The 19,352-nt window shown below is 44.1% G+C and overlaps 1 protein-coding gene across 3 annotated transcripts in view; it reads right to left on the bottom strand.

Annotated features, from left to right (window-relative positions):
* The window catches only part of MRAS (muscle RAS oncogene homolog), a 43,953-nt gene that overhangs the window by 10,243 nt on the left and 14,358 nt on the right, over nucleotides 1-19,352 (bottom strand). Inside the window, exons 1-3 of one of the 3 annotated variants that reach the window (XM_083755983.1) lie at nucleotides 17,955-17,978; nucleotides 8,219-8,429; nucleotides 1,020-1,173 (exon numbers count right to left, since the gene is read on the bottom strand). In XM_083755983.1, coding sequence (XP_083612109.1) covers nucleotides 1,020-1,173; nucleotides 8,219-8,411 — 347 coding nt within the window. In that variant the 5' untranslated portion in view covers nucleotides 8,412-8,429; nucleotides 17,955-17,978. Of the gene's footprint in view, nucleotides 1-1,019; nucleotides 1,174-8,218; nucleotides 8,430-17,954; nucleotides 17,979-19,352 lie in introns of those variants that run through there. The other 2 variants (XM_083755982.1, XM_083755984.1) reach the window with 2 other exon arrangements.

The following is a 19,352-nucleotide window of genomic DNA, read 5'->3' as shown; positions in this document are numbered from 1 at the left end:
CAAATCATGAATGAATGCCATGGTGATCTACCAAGGCTTTTCTTTTGCTGGTGCATTAAATAGCAAATGTTAATAGCAAATGTACTTGCAGTGGACACCTAAAACCAGTCTAGAAATCTGAGCTTTGGCCTGGTTCACACATGCAAGGACACTGCTTAATTACTCTTCTTGGTCATTGTCAGCAACTAGGAGCTGAATGTATGGACTGACTGCTCAAGTTATAAATGTTATTTATTGATGATGTTTATATACCGCTTAATTATTAAAATTTCTAAGTGGTACACATAAAAGCAATCCACAGAAAATAGGACAAGTCAGTGGATTGGATGCTGGGACGACAATTTACATTCAAGGAGGAAATAGTTTCCATTCTTCCTCCCTGCATTTGCAGTCACCCGTAACCCCCCAAAAGCTTATCTGGAGGGTGAGTAGGCACTCCTGAACTATGTGGGATGAGGCATGTCCCTGCTGGGAGACTGGGGAATTTGGATTCAAAGGCAACTTAAGGAAACTCACTGAAGGGAACATTTCTCTCCCTTGCTCCCTCCAGCAGCTCTGCCACACCCCCAAATGTATCTGTGTTCAATGTAACAGGTGAACAAGCATACTTTACACACAGGCTGGCAGCATAAAACTGAGGATGTCCCTTTCAAAGATTTTATAACTGGGTATGACATCTTATTGTTACAAGAGACCCGGGCTAGAGAAAATCTGGTTTTGAATGACTACATCAGAAACACCAATGCTGTTCATTAAAAAATCTCCATAGGGCAACATGCAGATATTTTAAATATTCTGGCAACATGCAGATATTTTAAATATAACTAATGGGTTAAAGGATGGGTCATAAAAATATAAAGTCATAAAAAATGTAGGAGGTAAGGATGCAAATCAATTCAATGTCCACTCAGTCGAGAGCCATACAAAAAAGTTAAGTCTCTCGAGGGAGGGCTCCGACATTTTTACTCCTCAAAAGAATCCATGGGAGTTCAGAGTACTTGCTGCTCAAATGCACTCACCTGTCTTTGACTCGGAGGATGAGCTGGTGGAACCTGTCCACATGCTCGAAGCTGGCTTTATCTGTGACTGAGTAGACTATGAGGAATCCATCCCCCGTTCTCATGTACTGCTCCCTCATTGCGCTGAATTCTTCTTGGCCTGCCGTGTCCAGAACTAGGGACGGCAAGGGAAAAGAGAAAGTAGAAGATGCTCAGTTGGCCTGCACCCAAATTGTGTGTCCATCCTGACTCTCCTGCCCTAAACATATCTGCTTGAGAGCTAAGCCTCCTTTGTACACGTTGCCAGGTCTATGCTGGAGGAAGGTGGGGCTGTGCATGGCTAGCCCTGCCCCACCTCCAGCCCTATCTACATCTGCACACTGACCAAGAAAGGTAAAAAGAGTTTAAGGGTGCATGCATGTAGGTGCTCCTTATGGCTATGCCCAGCTCAACATTTGGATGTTGGGAGGGTGCAGCCAGGGTAGCGGGGTCCAGCTCTCCTCTACATATGTTCAGTGCATGTGTGAAGTCACACACAAAGAGGGTGGCAGATGTGCTTAGGATGGCAGCTGAAGTCTCCCAGATTATTAGTTTTAGCAATGATGAACACCCCATTGTAACCCAAGAATAGACTGAAAGGGGGCTTGAGCCTTGCAACAGTTAAGATCCCCTCTGACAATCTCCTTCTCCCTTTGCATTACGGATGTACAGCCGTACCTTGGAAGTTGAACGGAATCCGTTCCGGAAGTCCGTTCTACTTCCAAAACATTCGAAAACCAAATTGCAGCTTATGATTGGCTGCATGAAGCTCCTGCAGCCAATCAGAAGCTGCAGAAGCCCCGTCATACATTCGGGTTCCCAAAGAACGTTTGCAAACCGGAATAATCACTTCCGGGTTTGCGCATTCGGAAGCCAAAACGTCCGAATTCCAGGGCGTTCGACCACCAAAATACGACTGTATATATTAAAACTCAAACCTCAGCATTTGAGGACCAAGCTAGACAGGGCATTCTGTCACATCGTATGTTGTGTAACTGCATTTTGTTAAACACATAGGCAGCAAAGGAGTCCCTGGACCATGGAATAATCCATAGAGTCCAAGCCTAGGGCAGCTTCACATGGTACAGTTTTGGCAGATGCACTAGTATATTTCTGAAAAATAAACTATGCTCAAACACCTGTAGTGAAGAGCAGAGCAGAGGCCACTTCTACCTACCTCCATCCTGGGAACCAACAGAAGTTTGGCTCTTTCATGTTCTTATAGAAGTATTTAGCTACTCCTGTTAGAAACAGGATACTGGTCTAGAGAACTCAATGGGCCTGTAGTTGTTGTTGCTTTTTAAAACATCAGTCCCACTGTACGCTTGGTGAAATAAATGTTGCTGTTACGATTATGACGTCTTTGTATTCTTTACCCTGCCCCCTCTGAAACATTAGCTTCTCTCCTTGGCTAGGAGGAGGGAAGGCGAACCCTGCTCCATATATTTGCAGTCTGCGTGGGTCCAATTCTGAGGCACCCTTTGGGGGGGGGGGAATGGTTGAGAACATTCTTTCCTTCTTATAAAAGTTATTTTCCATAACTCTTTGTTGCCAGACGGAGAAAGGCATGACCTCAAGGCTACTCCTGAATGACTGTTCTAAAGCCATTAAGCAAAAGCAAAGCAAAAGCCCAGGAAGGGGGGGAAAAAAAAGGAATTATGCTATAATTGCTTTCTTTTAATATCGTGCCCTTGTTTCTCCGGCAGACCTTGTGAGTGGATTTAAGTGCCGAGGGATGGCACGTGGTAGTCTTCTCATGGAACAATGACAATCTCTGAATGGATACAAGTGGAGTTGTTTGAAACTGCCTCGTGTCAAGCTAGCGGGTTACTTGGAAAGCTAGCACACTAGAGAAGGTACTAAGCTTGGCCTTTATCCTGAAATGCTTTGCAAATGCAGGGAGATTTTGATATGTTAGAACTTGACCCAGTGGCGTAGCATGGGTTGTCAGCACCCGGGGCAAGGCAAGTAATTTGCGCCCCCTAACCCCTGGCTTTAGCACTCGAATGTGAGCGCGCCCCCCCCAGATGTTGCGGCCGGCCCCCCTGCACCCCTCCACGCTACGCCATTGGGGCTGGGGGCGAGTGAAGGAACCAAGGACCCCCCCTTAAGGCTCAGCAGGAATTTATTAAATTTATTATTTGCGGAGCCCCCGCGGGCCGAGGCAGCCGAAGCCCCCTCCCCTCGGGCGCCTCCCCGCCCTCTCCTCTCCTTGGGCGCTCCGAGGCGCTCCAGATCCGGGCTTGGCGAGCGCCTCTCCTCCCCCCAGCCTGGTCCGGGGGCTTCCAGCCGCGCTCCGTCCTCGCCCGCCGTCCCCCCGCGGCTGAGGCTTGCACTGAGAGCCGGAGCCAGCGGCGCCCCCTTCCGCCGGGAGACCCTCGCCCGCCCGCCGGCCGGCTTCCTCTCGGAGGGTTTGGCTCCTCCCTCCCAGTCGGCAGAAGCAGCCGCCGCCTGTGGCTGGGCCGAGGGGATGGCGGCGGCGGGGGTGTGTGGAGGCTGCCCGTGCCCGGCCAGGCGTTGGTGGCGGTGTCGGCGCTGCTGCAGCGGCTGCTCCTCCTGCGAGCAGTGAGTGGAGCGCTGCCGCAGTGGCGGCGGCGGCGCGCGCACGCGCGCTAGGGCGCAAAGCTGGCGGTGGCGGCGGGGAGCCCGGCGGAGGAAGGAACTTGTCCCTTCCCTCTGGACTTGCGCCCCCCCAGATGTTGCGCCCGGTGCGGCCGGCACCCCTGGCACCCCCCACGCTACGCCACTGACTTGACCCGCCCCCTGAAGCTTCAAATGGAACAGTTAGAATCATATTACTGCAGAGCTGGAAGGGACCATGAGGGTCATCTAGTCCAACCCACTGCAATGCAGGAATCTCAACACTTAAGGGTGTACCACATTTTCTCCTTAATATCTAAAGTAAGGTTACCAGACGTCCCCGTTTCCTGGGGATAGTCTCCGGATTTACAAACCAGTCCCCATACAAAATCCATTGAAGTTGAAAAGTGTCCCCAGATTCATTGAAAAAGATCTGGTAACCTTAAAGAGGTTCTTATGCCTCAGAGCATGTACAGAATGCATTTGCCTCCACTACAAACTATGAAGCCACAGCCAGCCTCTGTATATTTGGGATTAGGGAGCACAGAGGCTCCAGGTCAAAGACTGTGGCCTCCAGGCAAGTTTACACCTCTGTTTTTCAAAGTTAACTCGACTAGATATACAGTTCAACAAGTTGCGCTAAGGTGATTGTTCCGTCAGTGCAAGCTTGCCAGACAAAATGACCTCCCTTTTCCCCCCACTGTATACTGTTCTAGGAGTTTTCTCAATTCTCCCAATACGATTTGGGGAGGATGAGGGGAAGAGCGAGAAAAGTCCTGATGCGCGAGCAGAACTCATTGTGCTTGCTTCTGCCAGGACAACTACTTAGTTGAATTGCTTGGTGAAAAGTAAAGGCAGATTCAGGCCCCTAGATATTAGCTCTTCCCCCCTTAAAAATTAAAAAAAGCAATATGTAAGGTATATGCTTACACTATCTATTTAGAGCCCCTCAGATATGATTTTTATTGTGCATTCATTATGATTTGTGCTCGTGATGGTATTGGGGTGGTTATATATGTTCTTGCTTTCAATACTTTCTGTGGCTACAAAATTTCAAAGTGGAAATACTGTTCCATTTCTAATTAGTGTATATCCCCATAATAGCCTACTGAAATCCCACAATTTTTCTTTGTACCACAAATGTCTTGGTTTACTTTTCGTCCCTCAAGACAGCAATAATGACGCAGTGTTGGGGAAGCATCTTAGAACAAATAATAGAGCAAAATGATGTGTGGACGGTCCAGTGTAAATCCATCCATTTATACTGTACTTTTGTACTGTTTTATTGTTGTTAGCCGCCGTGAGCCTGGCTTCGGCTGGGGAGGGCGGGATATAAATAAAATTTATTATTATTATTATTATTATTATTATTATTATTATTATTATTATTGCACTATTGTTGTGTCAAAGACATGTTATGGAATACACTCATGCACAAAAAACCAATTTGGAAGGCTTTGCAATTTCTGTATCATAAAATATCAGAGCAGCATGCAATACTTCTGAATCGCTGCTATGCTAATTTGTGATCTGTTGCTCTGATTCTGCATTTGCCATGATGTGATGGCATACCACATGATACCAGAAATCCTTAGAAGATTTACAACTTGTGAGGGTGGTGTGAAACAGCCAATACTTTCCCCCCTTCAAAGACAGAGAGAAAGGGATCTAATTTTGGCGAGAGGGGAGGGATTGATTCTAATACAAAAAAAGCAAACATCAGGATTTCAAAACTATCCCTCTCCTCTGTAAGGGAAGAAATAATTTCACTTCTGATGAAGCATGGATTTGGAGTGCTAAGAAGAGATGTCACAACTAGGAACCTGTTCACTGACCCTGGTGCAAAAAGGGCTGGCAGAAGAGAGGCAAAAACCTTAACCGTTTAGCTTGTTTAGAAGTCAGATTTTAAAACAAAACAAGAAACCCAGGCACCAGCTTCTCAGTGACAGCGACTATGCAAGCATGAATGCTTTCAGAATGATCGCTGGCCCTTCAACCTTCTGGTTAGATTATTCCCAAGCTGTTTTTATGATCTTTGCAGAAGCCAGGCAGACGAACCAGTGTGATCTTGGTGTGAAGCTAGAGCACATCTGGAGGTAGGCCAAGCCAAACACAGTAAGAAACGCTGACAGGACTTATGGGAAGAATTTAGGCAACCAGCTTACACGTACTTGTTTAGGGGAAGGCTAAATTGACCCAAGTGGAATTCACTTCTGAGCCAACAGAAGCATACATACTTGTGCAGTTAGTACCAGAGCATAAATGCATAAGATTGTAATTCTAAATATCCTGGATGACTATGGCGTTGTGGGCATAGTGCCTTGTCTTAACCAGAGTTGCTCAAGTCTCAGGGATTTTGATGGAATTTGTTTCCAATCAAGTAGGCTTACAATGCCAGCCAGAAATCAAAAGACTGTGAAGGTACCTCCCAAGCATCCTTTAAAACAAAATAAAAACCACACCTCTTCCTTCCCATTATTTTACCTACCAGTACCAAGGTAGTACTGTACTTGGTCGGTAGTTTGAAGGAGGGATGCAAAGTACAGGCTGCAACTTTAGATTTGCACAGTTGAAGTTGATAAAATGGATTTGTCACCCTGGTGCAACAAATCCTACCCTGCAGTCCCCTTTTAAAACAAACAAACAAACCCCCCCAAAAAAACTTTTTGCAGTTACGAAAGTGAAAAGTGTGGAACACATGAAGGATTAATGGGAAGACATATAAAACACCTTGCAAGCAAGTCAGGATGAATGCTCATTGTCATCTAACATCCTTGCACACAAATCACAATGAATGCTCAATAAAAATTGGCCTGAGCCTAACTTCTGTTTAAGCTTTGTGCCAGCAAATCAGGATGGAGGCTCAATGAACAGGTTGCCTGCGGGGGGGTGGGGGCCAGTGTTCAGGTTCTTGGGAGCCAATATGCTCAGGAGACTACTGCTCGCCTGTCTTGTTAAAGCATTTTTCTTTGGCTTCAGATTTGGAGCACCAGCACCAGACTGGCCTCTAGCAAAATAAATAATAATAATACTCCGTAAGCATCAGATTCAGCAGCAAATAGACAGAAGATGTTGGGTGGTTGCAGCAGCATTGGGAGAAAACAGGAGACTAAAACAAGTTGTTTGATCCAAACTGCTCAAAACAAAGGTGGAATTAATTTAGTGTAGCAAGATTAATTCTTGGATTCCAGCCGTGTGTGCATAAGCATTGCATGTATACAAATGCAATGAGTTTGTAAGCAACTGGACAAGCTGCCCCAGGAGAGAAATGATGAAAATAGCTACGTGCAGAGAAAGTGGTAGCGGTTATCAAAAAACATCCCTTGCATAATAATTCACAAGTTTATGAATAGTGCCTGCCTTGGTTACCTTTATTTTCCTACATTGTTCTCTAGTAAAAGTAAAAGTTCAAGAGGGGGTCGGATTTCTTTTCAGACCCATAAGAGTGCTTTTCAAGTGCACATGTCATCTGAAGCAAAAACAGCAATGACAACAACAATGCAAAATGTGAATCTGTAGCTGAGTCGATTTCAGAAATGGCTTCAGTTTGTTTGTGTAAATTCGGGAACACCTTGAAGGGCTGGTGCAATGGATTGATAAAGAGGGTGTTTGAGGAGACGTGGGTTCAAATCTTCACTTAGCCACAAAGCTCATGGAGTAACCTAGAACAAGCCACATTCTCTCTTTCTCTCTTCGCCTCACCTGTTCCATAGCATAGTTGTGAGAATTGAATCCCCTCTCAGGTCCTTGAAGAAAAACCAGGAGGAACTCAGCATGGCAAACAAATAAATACCATCAATCTCACCTTCATACCTTGGAGCCAGTACTGAGAGAAATACGGTAGAGTGCTAATATACTGAAATTCACTCCTGGAACAACAGGTAGGAGAGAACTTCTGAGTTTCTTTATTTGAACTAGGGGAGGGTGTAGCACAGAAGTCTCACTGCTTCCAGCCGGGAAGGCAGAGCATAGCCATCATGACTAGTAGCCATTGATAGCCTTCTCCTCCATGAATTTGTCCAATACTTTTTTAAAGTCATCAAAGTTGGTGGCCACCACTGCACCTTGTGGCAGTGAGTTCCACAGTTTAACTACACATTATACTTGTCTCTAGCAAAATCTACTTCTATCCAAGTGTTTCATTCTTTTTGTGTGTGTTCTTGGCTTGACTTCTGTCTGGTGCCTTTTTGTCTGTTGTATTGTTTTCTCTCTCTCTCTCTCTCTCTCTCAGTGGTTTTTGTATTTTCTCTGTAGCACGCTGCCCAGCAAGATAAACATATTTTTGAATACCTGGGCAAAACACTCCATTAAAGACCCAAACACCTGTGTGTTCTGGCCATGACTCCCAAACCAAAACTTCAGTGATTTAAATCATTATCATTAAAATAACTTTCATTTGGCGAAGAAAGACCAAGGCAGGTTGATAAATATACTCTGCATGGAATAAAGGGCAAATCGGAATAGCTCCACTTGATTCTTGCACCTCATTTATCTACACTGAGATATAACATATGCAATCAGTAAGATATATGGAATTTATGCACACACAAAAGTTGAGCAGCATCAGATGAAAGCCCATCAATTCAAAATAGGTGGCTCACCATCTAGAATGGCCCACTGCCCATCTATCTCCGTATGCTTCAGGTAAGAGTCTTCAATAGTTGGATCATAGTCTGGCACAAAGATCTTCTGGAAAAACTGAATGGTGAGGGCACTCTTCCCCACACCCCCATCTCCGACCACCACCAACTTGTACGTGGGAAGGTTTTCACTTGGAACAGCACTTGTAGCCATGGTACCGATAGGTTAGAACTGGAAAAGAGAGAGAATTCTTGTGTCACAACAAAACAGCATGCAAGCTTTCGAGTTCTCCAAAACTCTTTGTCAAGATGATGGTAAACAAAGAAACTTGGGGGGTGAATATTGAAAAAAGGTAGCTGGTAGTAAAGCTATGGACCTGGCTCTCATAAGAGCCTAATACGAAACACAGAAGGAGGTAGCAGTCATGCAGATGAGACTCTGCAGGTACTATGAAGGAATCAAGGAAGCCATATGTCTCCCGAAGGATGGCGTAAAAGTCAGAGATGAGAAAATGGCCACGACATGTTTCTCCTTTCCAAAAGGCCATGGTGCAACTCACTCCCACCTATCATTCTACAAAGCCTCATTTATATGTCTGCTACCTCCTTCCATGTTATGTCTTAAGACTCTGGCAAGATGATCTTCAGGTCTGAGTAGGTACATGTTGTAGTAACCTGCCTGATAAAGCACTGGTGTTAATAGGGTTGTATTGTATCATCCAGTCCAAGTTAGCGATCTCACAGCCTTATTCTAGGCCAGGAGTAGTCCATGCGGTTCTCTCCAGAAGTTCTTTGACCACAACTCCCATAATCCCTGGCCACTGGACATGTCGACTTCACCTGATTGGAGTTGTAGTCCAAGGACATCTGGAAGACACCAGATTAGCCACTTCCATTCTAGGCTAAATGATGTTTCCAGATCCTTTTCAATGCAGCATCATGTACTGTTGTAATCCAACTTGGAGGTACCAGGACTTGGATACACAACTGAAGCCAGGAAAGGTCATAGTTGGCACCCCATCCTAAGCTGCTAAGAGAGTTCTCCATTCCAGAGAGACCACATGTGTCTCATTGTCATCTGCAAACTACAAACCTGATCCTTATAAGGGAAGTATCATCCCACAATCTCCTTCAGAACAGCTGGAACCCCACTCACTCGGGGCAGGATGAACCTCCCACAAAGATCTCTGTCTTTTCTGACTTGGACCTCAGCTTACTTGCCTTCACCCATTACCATATCCAGGATTTTGCACTACCCCTAAATTTTCAGCGTCTAACCCAGGTTTGGATTAGCTTGGCTTCATTTGCAAGACAAACCTGATTCAAGGTCCGTAAGTGGGGGAGACAGGAGACAAAAGATGGTGGGAGACCTCAATTATTCTTTTCCCTTCTGGTCAAAGTCAATACATAGTCCACGCCTTTTAGAAGAGAGCATGAAGCTCAGAACCAAAACATCTCATCTTGCCAAAAAAAGAAATAAATATCGGGGGGGGGGGGGAGCCTTTCTGAGTATGTATAAACTCCTCGGCTGAGAAACTGCTCATGACAATGATTTACAGTATCCATGGTAACCTATGTGACGTTGAAATTGCCTAATCCTGTTATGAAACCTGCGAGGGGGGGGGGACACTTAGATACAACAACAGCAGCTGGAGCTGCCTCGGTGTTCCTCCTCCTCTCTTCCAGATGGTTCTCTCAAAATCTGTAGCTTTCATATTTAGCAACAGATACAGGACGCTATTGCTGTTTAATTGTGGCTATGAAGCTGATAATAAAAAGAGAGAGAAACGTCCAGTGTTACAGACTAGGAGCCAAATCCCTCAACAATACAACAGTAGTGGGTCTGCGCATGGCTTTCCCTAGGGACATGGAGCTCACCCAGTGCACCCAATCATTGCGAACCTGTATCTCCCAACCTGCTCTCTGTCCCAGCCCAACTGCACAGGAGATGGAAATGATAAATTATCACCAGTGAGCCCTTTAGAGCAACCTTGTTTGTTCATGACACATGTCCCCAGATGTACTAAGCCTCTGAACATCGGGGTTAAACCAATCAGGAGAAGCCATCACCTTCCTGCCCCTGTTTCGGAATTGCCAGGGTCCCTGGGGATGGTCTCCTTCCTAAATCAGACCTACGTTCATCTAGTCCGCAATTCTGTAGTCTCCAGTGTATTCTGGTTGGTTCTTACATACCATCCATTGCCCATTTCCCTAGCTCAAGGCAACTTTGCTTGGAACCCTAGGAAATCTTGTTGCTTCAGCTCAGGTTGGGAACTTATACAGCAGCAGGAAGCTCCAGAGGAGATCAGGAGAACTCAGAGATGGAAGTAAAACTGGTGAGGGTCAGTCATGACTTGATGGCTGAACAGGTGTCTCTCCCCATAACAGCCTACCCCTTATAGCTGGTATGGCAGAGGGAGGCCTTTCTTGTTATCGCACCATTGAGGGAGATTCGCCTGGTGGTGACACAGGGTAGGGTCTTCTCTGTGGTGGTGCCCCATTGTGGATTGTTCTCCTGGAAGCAGTTCTGGTACCAGAGCTTACAGCATATTGGCACCAGGAAAAGACCTGCTTGTTTGCCTGGGCATTTATGGGACATTAGCTGCAGCTGCCACTGGGAGCATTTTTATTAGTTGCTGGGATGAAACCTGCCTTCCAGTTTAACAAAAGATTTATTTCAGTTCAAAAGTGGCTTCTATTTTTTGGTCTCGTTCTAATGGTACTTTAGAATTCACTGGGTATGAGGTTTTTTTTTATTATGCCTTATTGCATGGTGGCATGCATGCTCTCCACTTGAGGTTTTTTTTTGTACTTCAGCAGCCTTCTTGATCTCAAAAATCACCATGGGAGGAGTTACTTTGTGGCATCTTCTCCTGAGCTTTAATGGAAGTGTGGAAAGCCAAGGAGGATGGCTACCAAACGCCTAAGATTGGTGCACTCACTAATACTGTTTAACGGAAGTCTTTCCTTTTGCATTTTACGTACCCCCCAAAAATGTTCCACCTGCATTTCTTTAAAAGTAAAAAACCCAACATCTTCATTTTAAAACAACCAACAAAAAGCTGTCAGGTGTACCATCCAGCTGAGGTCTTCAGGGAAGGTGAGCACTTAAGAATGCTGCAGAGTACAGACCCCTGGAGAGATAATTTGCAGAACAAAACAGGACTCACAGACCTCCCTCAGCCACCTTGAAAGTAGGGTCAGCTCAACACAGCTCTGCATCCCATCCATGAGAATGTCATTTTCTCTCCACCCTTTGAGAATTTTCAGATTAAATCTTTTTTCTCATTAATAGATGGGGATTTATTATTATTATTTAAAAAGGACAATTTTTGGCACACCGCTAGTTTTTATGAATGAATGTTAGTGGGTTTTTAAAAAATAAAATAAAAAAATGTTCTTAATTGTTAAGAATGGATTTTTTTTAATGGTATTGAAACTCTCCCTGGGATCATACAACAAAAGTCAGGCTAAACTATATGTTTAATAAATAAATAACAACAAATAATGGCGAGGGGCAAGGTTCCTCAAAAGATGGAGCTTGCTCTCTCTCTCTCATTGTCAATCTGCCCTTGCAATGAGCATCTGCAGCAGACTGGTGGGCAAAGAGGAGGCCAAGTGATGGACTATCAATATTGGTTTTTGCTTCCCTGGATGTTTCAGCCTTATTAATGAAGGGTTTCAGACCCAGGGATGAATGCTGGAGTGAATGAGAAAACTGTTCATTAGACCTAGAGGCACAGTCTCTATCTACTTCTATAGTTATTGCCAGCAGCTCAACACATGTCTAGGATAAAGAAATCAGTGGAACTACAGGGATGGTATCAGTGATAAATGGGAAATAAGAAAATGGACACTTTAGAGTTGCCTTTCAGAATAAGAATGGACAATGACACCCATTTGTTAACTAAGTATGTGTCCTAGATGCACCCCAGAACTTGCTGTGTAATCCATAGTGGTTTCAAGGTAAGTACATAAAGGTACCCATGTGGAAAATGTACCTGGAGGACAAGGTTTGAAAACCATTGCTAAGTGCAGTGGAAAATTTTGTTCAGGCTGCATTTAAATGAACCAACCAAATTCAAATGTCTTAGACTAATACATTGGTGGAACGCAACAATCCTTTGGATTCCTCTGAACTTTGAGATGCAGATCTTGGCTCAAAGAGGTGGCAAAGTACATTAAAACACATATTTTAGGATTACATCTGTTTCAAATTGTGTACATCAAGAGAAAAAAAATAAGTTTTTAAGATTGTGAGGAATATATATTTAACTGTAAGTTTTCACTTTTTAAAAAAAGTAATCACAAATGACAGCAAAAATGGGACAGAATGGACATGTGAACATGTGTAAAACTGACATGGTCTGTTCGTTCCTAACTATGGCTTGAATGACTATTCAAGTTCGGCTGGTTTATTTTTTAAAAAACCTATGGCTTATATCCAAAGCAGTGCCAAGTCTCCCATTCCATTAGTGTAAGAATTTACACTTGTGCACCCAAACCTCCCCCCTCTCCTCTTCCTAAATCTGTTCTTTTGCTTTCCCCAAAGCCCTGGGTGCATATGAGGGAAAGGGTGTGGGGCGAGAACTCTAATGAGCATGTGTTTATCCTTCCACTTTTGAAACAAGGGCAATGACTCCTGCCCCACTCTCTCACTGCCGCCATTTCTAAAATTCTCACAAGTCAACTTGGTGGCTGAAATGAGAACACTTCTGTACATTTTCCTGTGAAGAGTGAATGACCCTTCAAGGCTGATTCATACGGTGCTGGCAATTCTTAACCTCATTTTATGGTTGCCAGCTGTTCTCTCCCTGCTACCTCCCAAATCTCACATAAGGGAACCAGAGCTCCTCACCTGATGCCCTTTCCATCTATGCTGAAAGAGCAGCATTTGCTTGCTTCGCCATCTATGTGGAGTGCGTTTAAGAAGAAACAGTCCTGGAATTGCACAAAGGAACAGCCAAAGGCCTTTGCTCCTTGATGAACATTTAACAGTTATTTCGGGAAACACAAAATTATAGCTTCGGCGATAAAACCCACGTCACCATAAATTACTGTGGTAGGCAGAATCAGAGTGTCACGGCGCTGCAAACTTTCCAAGAAGACAGGCAGCTAAAGGGCTGAGTGGAGAGTGCAATTTCACACACCCCTCCTGCTTACAGGTTAATTAGCAAAACTAAAAAGTGTCTGTAGATTTCCCAGGAGACCTGCAGTGTGAAAACAGAAGAGGCTCCTGGGATTGCACTTGCAAAAGCTTGTGGGATGGCTAGACGCCATTTTCATGCTCTTCTTTGCCCTTTTTCATGCCACTTCCAGTTTTGCGGTGATGTGTGCAGTCGCATGTAAAAAGGTAAAGGTAAAGGACCCCTGACAGTTAAGTCCAGCGGCAAACGACTCTGGGGCTGCGGCACTCATCTCTCTTTACTGGCCGAGGGAGCTGATGTTTGTCCGCAGACTAAGCCGCTTTTGGCGAAACCAGAGCAGTGCACAGAAACGTCGTTTACCTTCCCGCCTGAATGGTACCTATTTATCTACTTGCACTTTAACATGCTTTCGAACAGCTAGGTTGGCAGGAGCAGGGACCGAAAGACGGGAGCTCACCCCATCACGGGGATTCGAACCACTGACCTTCTGATCGGCAAGCCCTAGGCTCAGTGGTTTAGACCACAGTGCCACCCGCGTCCCGCAGTTGCATGTACACATGAATAAATGGGTAATTGCCTGTAGGCGTTTATATTCCCTCCACACTGCGCCCACTTTTAGATGGTAACTTTCAAAAGCCAGCCCTGCCTTATTTCAGGGCCCACCTGTTGAGTCTGGTCCTAGACCTCTGCCCCAAAGTCCTTCCCTGAGGGCCCCACTGTTCCCTGCATGCAGTTCCAGAACTCAGACCATTGCAGCACATTGCTTTTCTTATTAAGCGCTTTTTAAATCCCCTTACATCTCAATGAGAGGGTGAAATTTGCACTTAGACCTCCCCCAGCAGAAATAAATGACACATAAAAGGGCTTAACTTTGGCTGCACTGTGCTCTATTCTTTCTTCCTTTATTATTAGTATTTTTTTAAAAAAATATTATTCTCCATTTTGCTCATGGAGAAAATTATTATTGTTCCTTTTTTAAACAATAAAAAATACCACCTTCAATGAAAGTACTTAATGCAAAGGAAGCGATTCTCATTTCAGTAGTAATCACCGACACAGTGGATTTGAATGAACTAGGCAGGAGAAAGAAATCAGATACTCGAGAAGTCCATATGCCTGCCTATGTAGACGTAACAGAAAGAAAGCTAATCCACACAAGGAGGAAATTGCTTGGAATTCCAAAATACCCCTGCCCTTCCTTTTAGCACAATCCCTGGAAATGGGCAAGTTCCCTCTTGGAAATCAAAGCTTTCTAGTAAACGAATTAGTAATCCCTCCTGTTCGCCACCCTTGGCTGTTCCAGATCAAACTTCCTCAAAACACCAGGAAATCAAGGGGAAACGTTTTAATTGCCTTTGATCACTGTTACAACTGTCTCTATTTTGGATATTTCTTTTGGATGCTTCACAAAAAAGAAGACTTGATATGTGTTGTATGTCTATTGATCTTTATGGGAGGAAGGTGTAAAGCTGCAATATTTTAAAAAGAGCTCATGCAGCAAGACCTGGTGTCACAACCAAAATGACAGGCATGCAAAGCAGCAAACTGAGCAGCGGCTAAGCGCTTCTCCCATACAATTCAAGCATCCATTATTTCATATATTTTTTAATGCCACACAAAGGCTTATTAATTAACTTGTCATGTATTCACTGAAAAACACACAACTTCCCTTCCCCATGCAAACTTCTTCCAGGATGGGGAAATTTCTTAATGATGTCACAGACACCAGCCAATCAGTGCCATGCACAGACAACTTCTTATTCCACTTTGCTGAACTCATCCCCCCACCCCAGGCTGTACCTGCGAAGGGAAAATGTATTTTTGAATTTATTTTATTTATTATTGCTGAGTACAGGCCTTTCCCTGCTGTGCTAGCTTTACTGAACGCAGGAAGTTTTTGATGTGAAGCGGGGAAGGTGATTCAGAAATGTAAACTCCCTCCCCACCTCCTCCAAGCTACCCTTTCATTCTACAGGAATGGCTCCAGGATCCCACGGCTAGACTGGTAGCTGAACTCAGGCTCTCAAATGTGCATCTATTAACACTTTCATTAGCCCTTTGTGGTTTGGCAGGAGATCTGCATTATGGATTTTAACATAGTAGGTGAGCACATTTAGACACTACTTTGGGACAAGGCGCAATCATTTTTAATGCCACAAAGCTCTGAAATTCTGTACTCTGCTTGGAAGGTTTCAAAGCCTAGCAACAGCTCCAGGCTTGATCACTTACATAAACTGTAACTGAGAAAGGTGCCTTCAGCTCTGAGAGCAGTAATTCTTATTTAAGCTCAAGATTCCCTGTTTCCATCTGTTCTCAGACTCTCAAGGGCATCTCACACTTGTTGCAAAGGAAGTTTCAATCCATTTTAGCCTTAGTCGACTACAAGCAAACAAAAACAGCAAATCACCAAGTTGTCAGAAAGGCCTATATGGACTTGTCTGCACACAATATAGTTTTGGAACTACGCAGAAAAGGCCAGTCTAGGATCACAAATCCTGTTGGAAGCTTGTTGGTACATGCTCTAGTGCCACACGGGTGCAAGGCAAGAGTTCTCCATCTCCAAGATGCAGGTGGAGGAAAAGCAGCTGAAGCTGACAATTTGAGGGCAGGAAAATGGCTGCGGGTGAATGTGTTCCACCGCCACCATTGTCACCTTCTTGTGAAATTGCAATCTAAGCAGCTGCATTTCGTAAAACAAAAGCCACCTGTAAACACAGATAACAGAACTACTGATTGCTTGTTGTTCTATCAGTAGGTGTTGGAGCACAGGGCTGCACACACACAACATTATATTCAACTTTCAGTGTACACTGCCATCTTGATTTTGTTGCTTCGCACACACATACAATCTAGACCTACTGCATATTTTACGTCCCCAAAAAGAGCTTTCCCCCCCCACAAATTAGTTTCAACCCAGAAATAAAATATCAATGCAGGTTGATTCTACATTACAATCCATTGTGTCTGAAGGAGTGGATGTGCTTCCAGCACCGGGGGGGGGGGGTGCACCCCCACAGCCATGTTGTGGGTGGGTGCAAATACCAAGGGAGAAATTCAACATCATGCTGTTGATTGTTCTGTCTGGACATGCATGTTAGCTTGCCAGATCCCCAACTCTGACAGTTTTCCTGACCCCCACATAGTCAATTTCTGATGGGCATGGAGGAGGAAAGGTGAAATTGCACCATGGAGGGCTTCCACTGATGGGACTCATGAGCTGAATCCTGCCACAATTACTTTCCTCCTTCTTCATTCACCTGGGGGATGTGCAGGGACAAAAAAGGCATGGATAACCTAATTACCATATTTTCCCATGTATAAGACGCCCCCTATTTTTGGGGACTCCAAATTAAGAAAATACCCCTTAGCACTACCCATGTATAAGATGAGCCCCAATTTAAAACCTAATTTTTTTGGTAAAAAAATCTTATACACGGAAAAATATGGTATGTGGTGGGTTTTCACATAAGTGTCATGTAGCCGCAGCCACCACTGTGGTAGAAAGGATCTAGACTCAAAGCAGCATGTTGAGGATGAGCATGGAAGATTCCGTATAGAGGAAAAACTTATTTGCATGACAAGTTCATGCACACTGCCAGTGGATATACTCTGTAACAGTAAGTTGTTATTGTTATGAATGCAAGGTCCCTCTGCCAATTGACAAGAGGGGTTGGTTCACAAAAGAAAAGTGGCTTGAGGCTGCTTACATGCCCTCAGAGAGTCGCATTAAATATTAAGAACCATCATTTAAAGGGGAAGCAGAGACTGCTGTACTAAAGGCAGGCCTCTGCAACTTGTGACCCACAAGAGCTCAATAAACCTTTGCTTTCTGTTTTGCTGTCGATCTGGGGCTGCAAAAATGTGTGTGTGTTCCTGAGCAGACAAGCATCAACAGCTTCTGGGGCTAAAAGAGGACTGGACCACCATTTGGCAGAGAGACGAGGGGCAGCAGCAAGGCGTTGATGCTTTGCATGTCACGCAGACTGCCCTACATCTCTCCAAAGCTGGATGGGGAAGGATGACAGCCAGGTCACCACCTTGACAGCCAGGCTGACAGCCAGAGCACCTGCCTTGTACACAGAAAAATCCCAGGTTCAGTCCCCTACATCTGGGCTGGGAATGTCCCCTGTCTGAAATGCTGGGGAGTTGTTGCCAGTCAGTATGGATGGTACTGAGTTAGATCGGTGGTCTGATTTGGTCTAAAGCAGCATACCCAACTCCTAAGCAAACCTACTATCCTCAGGTGTGCTACTTGCTAATCCTACCAGTGTGGAAAACAAACTCAACTCCTAGTCCAGTCAGCTTCTAAACTTGGAATGGGTGTGTTCATCCACTTCAGGCATCCAAATGTTTTGGGCCAACCAAAACAATACTCTTCCCATCAAAAGGTCCTAATCTTTGGTTCCTTTAGGACCAGCATGTGGAACTGTTTCAACAATTGTGCAAACATGAAGGTGTATAAAGGACATCTCCTCCCACTCTAAAACTGCATATATTCATTTTTTTGTGCTTCAACAGACTTCTAAACTTCAAGAACACAGCTAAGATCTGCCTCCAGAGGTTTATTTTCTCCCGGCCTTAATGGATGTCGACAGTGTAATGTATTTTACCTTGACCACCAACCCAAGAAGGCCCACTCTTGACATTTTCTTGACAAGCTCCTCGATAGAAAATCCTCTCTGCTGAAAAAAAAGTACAAAAGGAAACAGAGACGCGTGCCACTGCTTTTAAAACAGAGTTCCTTTAAAACAAACACATGAAATTATACAAAACCTCCTTGGGGGATGATTAAGAAAGGAATTGCTCTTGGCCTACCACAACATGTTTTCATTTAGCCACTAGTCACATTCAGCAGTTTTTGTACCTCCAAGTATTCACTGTCAAACCAAGTGAACAACATTATCTACACATTTATTTTAACCAATGGAAATAAAAACACAATTTTATATTTGTGGAAGAACTCCAGTCCCTGGAGGCTGATTGTGAAAATTATATAGTAAACAAGGGAAGGAAAAGAAAAGGATCCAAAGTTACTAGGGGTGGAGGAGAAATTCAAAAAGTTGAACTTTCCAACACAATAAGCAAACTGAAACGGACATCCCTTCTCCAAAGTTTGAAATGCACTTCTCCAGTCAAGTAATGTGTACAAAACTGTGTATAGAACGGTAGAGCATGCATAAACACACATATATTGGTGGAAAGAATATACGGAAATGCATTGTATTAGTGGAAATTGTTTTGTAAAATTGCATATATTAGGCAAAACTGCATGCAAAAATGTGTATGTCAGGAATGAATTCTCAACAAAATGCTGATGAATTTTCATAAGGACTTTTGAAAAATCACCAACTGATTTGGAAACGTGGAGAACTGAACTTAAGGTTGGAAAAACTGGGAGAAATGGAAATTGACACCTGTGCCCATCCCTAACTTAAACCCAAGGTACAGTAAAAGGCATTTCATAACACAACATGGACCTTTAGTGACTAAGGAGGAAACTGCATTTCCCTGTAATAAAAGATACACCATTTACGTATATATTTTGAAGACGAAAGGGTGGAAAGGGGAATTACTTGTGCAAGTACTTTTCAACCCTTCTTGTAACATGACAGTTACAAGAGGTGTAATGACAGGGTAGTGTAGCGATTACAGCAAAGAGACTTGGGACACCAGGGTTCAAGTCCCCACTCTGTCACAAGGTGACACTGGGCCAGATGCTATCCCAGTTTATCCTACCTCATAGGTTGTTGTATGGATTAAATGGATGGGTGCTGGAGGAAAAACCATGGATGATGATGATGGTATATATATCACCCTAAGCTCCTTGGAGGAATGTTGGGCTCTAAGTGTAGTAACCCAATTAAAAACAGCTCAGTTTTATTTAATTCAATCTTATTAGTTCATTTAATTCCTTTCATCTTTATTGGATTGGAAGTTAAGCTGTTATTTTGCTGGCATGTAAAAGACACATTTGGCACACAGGAACTAGGAAGCAGTATGCACTGTGT

This window comes from Podarcis gaigeae (genome assembly GCF_964106915.1).
Source record: "Podarcis gaigeae genome assembly, chromosome: 1".
Classification (NCBI taxonomy): Eukaryota; Metazoa; Chordata; class Lepidosauria; order Squamata; family Lacertidae; genus Podarcis; species Podarcis gaigeae.
The sequence above is the reverse complement of the archived record's forward strand: the minus strand, read 5'-3'. Positions and strand labels throughout refer to the sequence as shown.